The sequence below is a fragment of the Colias croceus genome, chromosome 12, assembly GCF_905220415.1.
Source record: "Colias croceus chromosome 12, ilColCroc2.1".
Lineage (NCBI taxonomy): Eukaryota > Metazoa > Arthropoda > Insecta > Lepidoptera > Pieridae > Colias > Colias croceus.
Window position 1 is genome coordinate 9815978 of NC_059548.1, and position 13079 is coordinate 9829056.

General features: G+C 33.8%; 1 protein-coding gene across 3 annotated transcripts in view; it reads right to left on the reverse strand.

Moving 5' to 3' along the window:
- The window catches only part of LOC123696518, a 28791-nt gene that overhangs the window by 7366 nt on the left and 8346 nt on the right, over positions 1–13079 (reverse strand). For all 3 annotated transcript variants that reach the window (XR_006752090.1, XM_045642778.1, XM_045642779.1), the window contains 2 exons: positions 7640–7867; positions 1504–1598 (listed from right to left, as the gene is read on the reverse strand). Coding sequence is in view for 2 of the 3 variants with exons in the window: in XM_045642778.1 (XP_045498734.1) it covers positions 1504–1598; positions 7640–7867 (323 nt within the window). In the remaining variant the exon portion in view is untranslated. The remainder of the gene's footprint in view (positions 1–1503; positions 1599–7639; positions 7868–13079) is intronic.

The window sequence follows — 13079 nt, forward strand, 5'->3', positions numbered from 1 at the left end:
GCTAGTAATAAATAATATCGATTATACTATAATATGGCCACTGCCAAACTGTGAAGGTAAAATATCGTGTGGAACCCGACATGTCGAAGAATCAAAAGTTCGACGACATGTGACATCTGCCAACTCGCACTTGGCCAGCGTGGTGGATTATGGCCTGTACCCTCATAGGAGGCCCGTTTCATAGCAGTGGGAACGTGTATGTGCTGATGATGATGATGATCAAGCCGTAAAACTTATAATGTAATCACACATGAATATTTAAAAAGCTTTCAAAGGCAGAATAACAAAATAATAAAATTCGATTAGATATACAAAACGAGTTACGGAATGTCGCAGCGTAAAACTGGAATATTATCTAAACAAAATAAGATGATGTTTATTTCATTTTGTTTCGTAATGAAATAGCTTATGTCCTAATAATATATTCCCGCCCAGTGAGTAGATACATCTAATGAATAAATATGTATTGGCAAAAATATAACCACTGAGTCCATATTATGTTGCATTGCCATAGCCTGCTTAATTTTTTTGACAACCCAAAATAAATCTAACTAGAAGTGAAAAAAATACACCATTTCATTTTCAATAATAAAACCAATTTTACTATCTCAAACAAGAATTCTAAGCACAGGCGTTTACAACGCTAAAAATATGTTTTATTTATTCTAAAAAACAAGTGTTATAAATACCGACATCAAGTCAATAATCCGAGTATCCTATAAAAGGCCGTGTTATCTCCAAAAATAACTTCTCAAACAGGTTCCGTTCCCAAAATATATTCGATATTCGCTTTTTGGTTAATTTAGTTAAAAGTCGCCTCTTTCACCGGATAAAATAAAATGTTAACGAGGCCAAGTGTATGATTGTTGATTAACTATGTAATACCTAACATGACACTCAAATTAATATGATGTAAAAACCATCTTTTGGTATGATCTGTGTCCGTTATCTCTAACAATTTCCGTGTTCCAAAAATAACTTTGTACGCAAATTGTATCCCAAAATACATTCAGAACCTGTTACCTGTTTGATGCCAAAATTAATGCTGTCTTTTACTCATTAAGTTTTAATTAAAAGGAAATGTATATTGGTGCTGTAACGGTTATAAGCATGTTATAAGTTACACGGCATAATTAAAACTGTATTTTTATAATGTAGTTTCTCAAAATTACCTAATATATCATCATAGAGGCAGCTACTTTTCAAAACAGTGTGTCCCTTAGGCTTCTGGTACACACGGTTTTTCACCGTGAAAATCTACGGTTAATTGGCCGTGTGTAGGAGACACGGTCGTCAGTTTTGTATGGTTCACTATGGAAGCTTGTAGAATCTCGCATACGGCGAATTAACCGTAGATTTTCACGGTGAAAAACCGTGTGTACAAGAGACCATAAGACAAATTTTTCAATATATTTGTTACCAAATTGTTGTATTTAGAGATTCTTACCTCAGGTTATGAGTGAAAACAAATATTAAGGTTCAGATAAATATAGAAATACTTACTTATTATTATATAAAATAACTCCGCCCAAAACGCCTCTATTCCTTCGGCAGTGCTCTAATATCTGCATGGATTCCATGAATACTGACGTGGCACTCTGTTAACAAAATAATATAAATTAAATATACTATATTCAACACTGATCAATAAATACATAAAACTTCTTGAAAACAAGCCATTTGTCACGGCTCTGACCTTTGAAATAACTTAAACTAAAAAAATTATAGGTAGTCTGTCAAGAAGTTAAAAGAATTTCCAAAATTCGTAAAATAGTTTTAAGTATCTAGAAAAATTACAGAATTTTAAATGTATAGAGAGCTTTATCGTTTTACTAGATTTTCGCCTGCGTCTTCACCCGCGTTTTCAAGGAAAACCCGCATAGATCCCATTACCGTGGGATTTCCGGGATAAAACCTATCCTATGTGTTAATCCAAGTTACCCTCTATATGTGTGCTAAATTTCATTGTAATTGGTTCAGTAGTTTATGCGTGAAAACCATACATACATACAAACCTTTCCTCTTTATAATATTAGTATAGATAAGCGTTCTAACTACTGAATAAATGTTGATGACTTGAGTAATAGATAACACGCAAAATACACGCGGGCGAAGCGCGAAGAACATTTCGTAAAAAGGCATATAATGAATAAATTGTATTTCGAATACATTACAAAGTCTTTCATTTCTAAAAGCATGAGTTAACAACATTAAAGACCGTAAAAGAATTCCTATCACAACCGTTTTCTCCGTACAAAGAGATTCCATAATAACATTTATTAAAAAATTGTTCCAGAAAATTCTTGTTTTACGTAACGTTTCAAATACTTCAAGTGAGGGTACTTTGCTAAATTTCTATATAATATGTAAGCGAGTCTCTTCCACTAGCATATCACTTCAATCTCAAGTGCAAGAATATAATATAGAAACGAAATGCACTGCGTAGCTTTTCTCATATTTCCTATCTACTCAGCAAGAATCTATCAGCATAACCAATATCAGTCAAATTCGTCTAGTAATTTTTATAAACAACTACGCTCTTTTATAAGAATTCAACCGCTCTTTAACCTAGCCTACATAATTTGTAACCCAGTCTCTTAGAAAAGGTCTTGAGATAATATTTAGAGCGAATCAGTCTTTACATAAAGGCGTAATTATAACGTGGCGTATAATTCGCAGGCTCTATCCGTCTACTTTACCCGCACTTAGCCTAGTTTCAACGAATTAAGAACACATTTTAGATAACTAGGAACGTAAAATGTACCATTCTGTTTTTATCTCATACTAGCTTTCCACCCGCGGCATCGCCCGCGCAGTCAGTTATTTTTTAAAATAATTCGATATTTTGTAATAAAAAGCGGGCAAATGAACTGTTGGGTCACCCGGTAGCGAGCGATGACCACCGCCCAGGAGCCTTCACAAGAAGAAAGTACGAATAGTGTTCGAGTTCATTTGTAAGAATAGAAATAAAGATTATAATTTAAGACTCTTTCACCGTTCTATCTTGTCATCTCTCTGATAATCATTAAAACATTTATAGAATTCTACACACTTTACAAGCAACATTTGAAATTCATCGCTAACAGACATACTGTCATCATTAACAATAGAACTGTGTACAATAAAATTGCAATAAACCCGTTATAATATGTTTACGCATCTAGTCATAGAAATATACGTGTACTTATAATTTCGTGTCTATTGTTCACAACCGCACCGCACCGTATCGTGTTACTAGATCAATACAACCTGTCTATGTCTAAGCCTAATGGCATTATATTTGCAGACAGATTGTATATACATATGTATATACTAAGTGTGTACTGTTTGTTTACTCAAGTTAAAAATGGCTCTTGGTAAGGTGAAGCTTTCCAATTGAAATTGGTTACTTATTTTTTGAGTTCAATCATAAAAAATAAATAAAAATCTTCGATCCTGATAATATTTAAAGCTTAGACATTATTTTTCTGCATTTAACGATAATATCGAGGGTAGATTTTATAAAAGATACAGGGTGTACTGCTTTTTAAAAAAGAAATCACTAATAGAAAGCCCCTTTTCCGTTTATTTATTTACTATACCCTACCAGACGAAGTTACTAAATACTATTTCCTTATTCATTATTTATTGCACTTATAAAAATCGTGACAAACAAGTGATAACTGCGTTAAAAACAACCGACTTAAAAACTTGCACTTGCAACATTTACAAATACAGACAAAAATGCTCATAAAATAAAAACTACTGGGCCTATCCGAATAAATTTTTATGGGACCAATTCGACACCATCCCGCATCGAACAAAAAAAAATAATCACGTAAATCGGTTCAGAAACCTCGGAGTAATCGGTGTACATACATAAAAAAAAACATACCGGCCGAATTGATAACCTCCTCCTTTTTTTGAAGTCGGTTAAAAATAAGTAAGACTAAGTGGAACTGTCGGTGTTATCGTTAAAAACAACGAGAGAGGAATGTACCTAAAGTATTCAAAATAATGAATATGAGAATAACATAAATACAATTATTATAATTGCTTTCAATATAAGTGCATATTATATCTATTTGAAAGTTAAGTTTGTAAATACATCTCCATCTCAGTAATTTCTGCTTCGTCTTCGAATTACGGTGCATTTACATCAAACGAACATAGAGCTAGATCAAGAGCATTCTTTTGTGATATTTTAATGTAAACGAAAATTCGTATTCAGTGTTGTTCAGTATATTAGACCATTGCATAGAATCTTTTCGAACGCACTAAGAACAACGAAAGAATGCTCTAAGCCTGTTTACACTAAAAGAATTTGTCAAAGTGGGGTTAGACTAAGCATTCGCTCGTTTGATCTGAATGCAGCGTTACAAAATCAATTATTAAATTAGGACATTATTGGCATGAACAAAACTATTGTAAAGTCTATAATTTCTATATTAATTTCCAAATTCCCTATAATTGAGTTTTGCGTTTAAACTTGTAAAACATAAGTAAACCATTTAATACCGCTAACATGCAATGAGACCAAAAATAATCATCTTCATAGCAATAACACAGAAAAGCAACCATTTCGGCTCCAATTACGAAATTTTTACATTTTTTTGCAATACCTACATTTCGATAAAATTCAACTTTTTCAATGACGTCAACGGACACATTCCGAGTATTTTGTAAATGCTTGTGATACTCACATTCTTCAATATTTAATCAATATTATTGTGAATATTTTTTGGAAAAAAATGCCACGGTGCCACAAAACATTTTATTACATTTACTTATTTCCTAAATAAACAATTATTTAAACACGGATATAAAACGTAAACGGTATTTTCTTACATTTTTTAATTCATTTTATGTAGTTTTGTTCGGTTTTTTTTTTCATATAAAATATTTTTGAGCAATTTGTTTTTGTTATCTGATATTTTAAAGACATATTCTGTCTCTTTTTTACAGTATATTTATTACTTTTTATAGTATAACAGTAATAAATAATGACTTTTATTGCTAAGGTCGGTTGCAGAGCTTCACCGACCATCAGTGCGTACGTCAGTCGCGCTTGTCATATGTATGGAAATACGCGTGCGTATGGTCGGTCTTTATATGAACGGTTTTATAAATTTCCATACATATGACAAGCGCGACTGACATACGCACTGATGGTCGGTGAAGCTCTGCAACCGGCCTAAATACTTCCATGGTATTGTGGTTAGTAAGCATTTTAACCAAAAGGTCTTGAGTTCGATGTTCGGTGAAGTCAAGAAAGATTATCATACTTTACTGTAAATGTAAAAATAAAATATATCTGCGATCTTAATACGTTTCCAAACTTAATTTAAATAAGGCTTGGATCATTAATCTTGATGATAAAGTAATGAATGAATATGTATTAGCGTTTCGACTGGTTGAGACTTTTGATTACAGTAACTTTAAAACCAAAACCAAAGCACCTGATAAACTGAGACATTCATGTTATTTTTTAAATATTTTTAAAGCATGAAATACTTTAAAAATATTTAAAAAATAACTATCGGAACTTCTGTATCGAAACTTGTAAATCGTACAAAATCGAGAAATAGATAGGTACCTAATTACTTACTCTACAAAAATAAATTACCAAACCAAAAAAGCTAAATGTGTGCATTTTCAAAATTCCACAAAATTATAGAAAACAATCAACTATGTACCTACTTATAATTCTTACGATTGAATGTATGTGTGTAATATTATGCACCTATGTGTGTACATGTGTGTGTATAACATCTATAAGCTACTAGCTTTCCACCCGCGGCATCGCCCGCGCATTCAAAGAAAAACCCACATAGTTCCCGTTCCCGTGGGATTTCCGGGATAAATCCTATCCTATGTCCTTTCTCGGGTATCAAAATATCGCTATACCAAATTTCATGCAAATTGGTTCAGTAGTTAAGGCGTGATTGAGTAACAGACAGACAGACAGACAGAGTTACTTTCGCATTTATAATATTAGTATGGACTAGCGGTCCGCCCTGGCTTCGCCCGTGGTACATGTTTACGTTTGCTCTCCATAAGAACCATCCTCGTACTTCAAGGAATATTATAAAAAAAGAATAAACGAAATCGGTTAGTTATCAACATTCATATTTATATTATAGATGTACCTGTGTGTATACCTTAATCCAGTAAATAATATTTGTACACGCTATTTATCTGTAAACGTACGATAAGAAACAACTCGACTTGTCCTGAAATGGCCGCTCCTAAATAAACAACTTCGGAGTGCTTATGGAAAATTTTCTTTCCACTGAGTTTACGTTATGAAGAATATTTATTGCTTAAAGCTTAACAAGATTTTGCTTCATAATAATTTTTTTTTTCTTTTGTGAAGTCCCGTGTCCCCGTAGTGGGGTAAGAGGCAGATGCATTATGCATACATCTGTTTCACTGATCGATTTTCTTTTAGGGACAAGTAGGTGATCAGCCTTCTGTGTCCTACCAGACCGAGACATTTTTTTTTTCTTCGTCTCCACCGGGAATCGAACCCAGGACCCCTCGGTTCTACGCTCACGCGTCAACCACTGTACCAAGGAGGCGGTCATAATAAATATTTATTATAGTATAAACATTGGAACGTTATTTTATGGAGTAAATATGAATAAAAGGTTTTGAATAATATTAAATATTATACTTTGAAATTATGTATTTCAGTGAAGTTTGTACATATTTTACTCATCTATCCTAATATTATAAAGCTGAAGAATTTGTTTGTTTGAAGGCACTAATCTCAGAAACTACTGGTCTGATTTAAAAATTCTCTCGGTGTTAGATAGCCCATTTATCGAGGAGGTCTATAGGATATACTATCACACTAAGACCAACAGGAGCAGAGAACTGTGGGTAAAACCGCGGGGCAGACCTAGTGTATATTTATATTTGTTCGTATCGTCGAAATTCTGGAACAAATGATATTTATTTCGTTTTATTACCTACTATATGAAATTAATTTTCCTTGAAGACGTCGTTGTAGTATCGATCAAAAACGGTACAAACATAAAATGTCTTCCTTTTAATTGCTCGTAATTAGTAACTATGGAAACAATTTGCAATACCTAAAGTAAGCTATTGGGAAAATAATCGTCCGTTATTCTTTACTCATTACACGGACGACAAATTTGCTGCAATGAAAACAATTTATTACAGCTCCTTCCTTTATTCCAAGAAAGTCCCTGAAATATTCATGACTATAGAGTCATTTTTTTGTGATCTATTTTCTATAAAAACATGTTTAAACTACAATTTTTCTTCGTCTGTTGTCATGTTTTTTTACTGAGGCTAGTTAGTCTAAACTAGTATAAAGGTTTTTACTTAGCATTACACAGTATACTGTAACGATTTTCTATCGACCATTAGAAATATCGAAAAAGTTACGTAAACAATATTTCATCTCTGGTCAAATCTGAGCAAGCAACTAGTTAACAATTTACAATGTAAGCCTACTATAATCTACCATGCTACAAAAAATGCCTTTTTAGGTGCCTAACTAGCCTATACTATACCTATCTTAAGTACCAAATTTCATCAAAATACCTTCAGCTATTTACGTAAAAACCTAACATCCAACCGAACCAATATTCACAAATATTCCCGCACTAATACAAACATAAAACCTTACCTTCGGAAGACTCAACATTGGCACCCGTTGAAAGATATGGCATCCATACTGCAGCACTGGGAGGTACGTCTCGAAGATCTGATACAGCTTCTCAGCAAGCCTTTTCTGATCTTCCATAGAATCAGCTAATGATTCCAGGTCCCCGTGATACACTTTGATAATGGACGTTAGAAGGTTCGCTCGATTCTTCAGCACCCAGTCTGGTATGTTCCTGTCACTGCCTATCGCCTGTTGACAATTTGGAAGTTGGAGTAAGAAAAGTAATACAAGAATAATTTCTAAATTAAATCTAGAATACTGTGATGGCATTTCTGCGTATTTATATGGAATACTAATTCATTTATTAGAGCTTCTTTTTATTAACCTATACTTAAACTTAACAAGCATAATTTCCAAAAAATATTTGGTACCTTAAAAATCAGTTCTTTTTTGTTTTTGGTACCTTATAACTCCAACAACGAACAAGAAACAACCTTAAAACGTGTTTAAAACCATAATTATTTCATAGCAATACGAAAACAGAGGTTATAAAATAAGACGTTTGGCACTTGGGGACTGCCGCGGTAAAGCTATTGCATAGCATGCATTCAAGCCACACCTCCGAGCCCGACGAAGTGGGGAGCGTGAGGTTTTTTCGTTACGGAATTTCTCGATTCGGTCCCCGCGTTCAAGGCCCTCGATAGAAGCTATGCAATAGCTTAAAAATCTGAGATCCTGCTATATGTCAATCAAATTTGTGAATTTGTAAGTAATCTCCAAACCCATCAAAAAATGAACCCCGGCATATAAAATTCATGATTGGAGTGGCATCGTTAAAACTGCGGGTACTTGCTTTGACGTTCAACGTAACAATAAACGTACTAACTACTAACGCATGCAGCTCGTAAAATTCCCGCGTTTTAAAATTTTCATAACTAGAATTTTTTATACTTTTATGATTGACGTGTACAAGTTGTACAATGTAAAGGTTGACTTGACGAAAGGACAGTTATTACTTTCGACATTATCATTAACATTATCAGCCTATAAATGTCCACTGGTGGACATATGCCTCTCAAACCTGAACCAAAAATTTAATACGCATCTACTAAAAACATAAAAAATCATTTTAAACATAAAAGTAAAAATTTAAACTCTTTACCAAGTGAACCGTAAACCGATACCAAATCTGAAATTATTCGCAAAACATAAACACCATTACACAATGCAGCCTTACAAGCAATTAAGGCCGGCGAGGTATTAAACCATAAAACCTTTGAAGCCCTGCAGCCGAGCTGGTCACGTGATCCACGAGGTGTCGCAGGTCATAGTGTGACTAGATTTTCTATGTGGGTTAGGGATGGATCATAGACAACTCGTTGATTAAAACTCTCCCACCAACTCTATGGGGAGTTGCGTCGCTACGTGCGCACACTTTCTTACTAGCCCATAGAATTGATGGGAGGGACAAAATAGTTGCGGAGACAAAAGTTGCTCTTTCTTTAAGTTGGTCAAAATTCCTGAGCACCATTGAACAACTATCATTTAAATTACACCTTATTTCGGTGCGGTAACGTCGAAAGTCTATTATGCGATCATTGTTAGACACAGGTCGTAGTGTGACTAGATTTTCAATGTGGGATAGGGATGGATCATAGACAACTCGTTGATTAAAAGGTCGTCAAAATGTCTGAGCACCGTTGATAAATATCATTTAAATTAACACCTTAATTCAGTGGGGTAACGTCTAAAGTCTATTGTATACGTTCATTAGGAAACTCTGCCTTATATATGAGTGGGTAGAGTTTTGTTTCGGACAGTTTTTAGCATGAATCTACATAGTTGTTTATTGTTTTAGAGTCAATGATGTGGATATAGAGTTTTATCTTTGATCAATGTTTATACATTGAACAGTTACAACACTCACACGAGTGTTGAGGTCACGTGCCCCCCTAGCCAAGTGGATTTCTGTTAGCGTAGCGTTCAATAGAATAGACTACGAATGTATGAGATTGACGTAAGCTGTAGATAAACGTATCTACAGCTTACGTCAATCTCATACATTCGTAGTCTTTTCTATTGAACGCTACGCTAACAGAAATCCACTTGGCTAGGGGGGGTGGTCACGTGAGCGAGGTATCTAACGGGTCATAGCCTCAAAGCGTGACAGGTATGAAACTGATACTGTAAAGATCGAACTATTATATCATATAGAGTAAGATCTAGCCCGACGTCAGGTATTTACTGACGCACGAATATTGGATGACTGTATAGTGTAAGTATATAAAAAAAAAAACTTAACGATCAACTTCAGGGCCCCTGATAGGTACTCTGATTTTTAGAACATACACTAGGTACGCATTGTAAATCTCGCAAAATTTTCTTAAATTTCAAGACACACAAGGATGACTAATAAAAACTACTGGGCCTACCCGAATCAAATTTTTATGGGACCAATTCGAAACCATTCCGCATCAAGCAAAAAAAGAATCACGTAAATCGGTTCAGAAACCTCGGCGTAATCGGTGTACATACATAAAAAAAAAAATACCTGCCAAATTGATAACCTTCTCCTTTTTTTAGAAGTCGGTTAAAAATTGTCTCAATATAGCTTGTAAAACTTGTAAACATACTTGTTAACTTGTTAAATTCAATACCATTGCATTTCTTCCTTCCGGCGTTGCAACGTTTTTGCCCTAACCTTGTCTTACAATGTCACGACAATTACCTACTCTACATATTTTGCCATACCTACTTATTAAGTTATTAGTTATAACTATTCAACAACATCATTTTATAAAAGTAATAAACAACTTTATATTACAAAATATGACTTTGTTTCATTAAAACTAAAACTTCGTTTCCCAGAAAAGTTTTTAAGTAACTGGCTAAGTTACTTCGGGAAAGTTGTTGCATGATGGTTTTAATATAACTAAGTTTCTGTATTATCATTATTTTGTTTTGGTAGTAACAAAAAATGTTTAAGTAAGTACATCAGTACTTAACTAAGTTTAATTATTGAAATTTATTTGATTTTTATTAATTTATTTTAAGCAAACTTTAGTAAATATAACAGAGTTAGTTAAAAGCTAAACTCCTCAGTGTATGTTTAATTAATTTAATATGTAATGGTTAAATAAAATTACAAGAATTAAAATTTTAGGACACGCCTGCTTTTTACAAAAGTTGTTTTAATATTCGATCTATATGTAACACCAATAAGATAATTATGATTAACAAATAACCAACCAGACCATCACGAGTCACGACCTCTAGACAAAAACCGAAAAAAATTACACGGCACAACTAGCTATTCAATAATAACAATTCACGTCATAATATTCTCTATTCACTACGATATAAAGTTCACTTTTGCGTACTTTTTGTGGTAGAACTCTTGAATAAATTAATAAATTAAGGCAGTAATTAAAAACGACTTGAATCCCTATTCAAAGCACAAACACTTTCTCAACCATAATTTCAAGTTGTCCCTATAAATTAACGAACATGCAAATTATTCCTACTGTTTATAAAGGGGAATAGAGGAGGGGTTATAAGTTTGTTGTTTGCGGCATCTGTGGTTTAGGATCAAAGTTGTTGAATCGATTTGATTTGAGAACGTCGAACTTCAAAAATATGTACCTACTGTGGAATTAGAAGATAAAATAGTGGGATCTCTCTCTTCTATTAGAAGAAGTCATGGGTTCTCTATTATCCATACTAATATTATAAATGCGAAAGTAACTCTGTCTGTCTGTCTGTTTTTCAATCACGCCTAAACTACTGAACTAATTTTCATGAAATTTAGTATGGAGATATTTTGATACCCGAGAAAGGATATAGGCTACTTTTTATCCCGGGAAAATGACGCTATCCCGGAAATCCCACATGAACGGGAACTATGTGGATTTTTCTTTGACTGCGCGGGCGAAGCCGCGGGCGGAAACCTAGTATGTACCACATAAAGAGATATATAATATTATAAGTCTTGATTAACACATTCTTTAAACTCTGCACTAACTTGTGCTGTTTTATACCTTATTTGTCTACAGAAAGGCATTGCCGTTTCAAATTTAAATTTAAAATTCCAATAGACCATCGTAACACTAAAGTTTCCCGATAGCATCTCCACGGCGAATATCTCAGCAAATTTTATTGGCTCCCAGTTTTATGCACACTTTGCATTCGTTACCTGTACTCTGAGGAATTGTTTAATTTGAAGCAATTGGCTTGTTTACAGGCCATTAAAGTTTTGTGGGCAGTGGTCACTGAGATTAAAGTGTGGTGAGGTTGGTAACCGGTTTGTATTATGTACCTACGTCTAAACTCTATAGTGAAACATTCTTAGACTTAGCTCACTTTTTCTCCTGAAAAGAAACTTGAATGAGGTAAAAGGAATTGAAATTATAACGGAGAAATAATACGTGGGATATCGCGAACCATACGCAAGCAAAGTCATGTGCAGAATGCTATTTCATTATAACAGGTTTCAATTAAATATTCTGCGAATTCAACCGGAAGGTAAACTTTCACATAACACTAAAGAGTCAATGCAAAAAATAAGTAACACTATATAAAATACGTAAAATCTGACAAATTCAAGTATTTTTATAGATTATGTCACATTCTGATATATAACCTATATTTCTTAAAAGTTTCATCCGAATTCGTCTACTTAGTAGTTTTTTTATGAAAGAGTAACAAACATTTATCCTCATAAACCTTCGCATTTATAATATTAGTAGGATATATGCATATCAATTGGAGTACTGCATACAAAAATAAGTCCACTTCTAGAATATTCTCTAGTTATTTTTATCAGTCATATAAAACTCGACTTAACGTTGGAACGAGAAGCTGAGGGTACTCCAATATTCATAAGAAGATAAGTGGTTTGTTCTATCCGGGCATTAATTAGTTATATATTAGCGCTCCGAGATTCGAGAGACTGCTCTATATAGAGTTATTTGAATGGGCTCTTGAATGTATAAAATCGAAGGTTCCATGGATTTTATTCTTGCTTGGATTGCTTCCGACGTATACTACCATATAAGCTTTATAACTTGTATGGGCGTTTACTTGGGGTTTATACCCACGTGAAGTTAACACGTGAGTTTCTGAATGTGTATCTCTATCTGTAGAAAATGTATTGATAGAGTTGAGTGCATTCTTGCAATGGAAAATCGACTCTAACTAGCCTATTATACTATGTGTATAATGTATTAGCTTACCGCAAAATCCTTTTAAAATATTTTTAAAACTATATATGAACAGGAGAGAAATTGAATTTATTCCAGGATTAAATGTGTAATTTTGTTGGTTTGTCTTTCAAATACGCCGCAACGGAGCATGGGATTGTTGCCATCTATATCAAGATGTGTCATCAGTCATGTGTGTGCAAGACACAAATAGTTTTAGTAGGTGAGCGGAATCGCAGATTAAAGCAAGTAGGTAGGAAAAA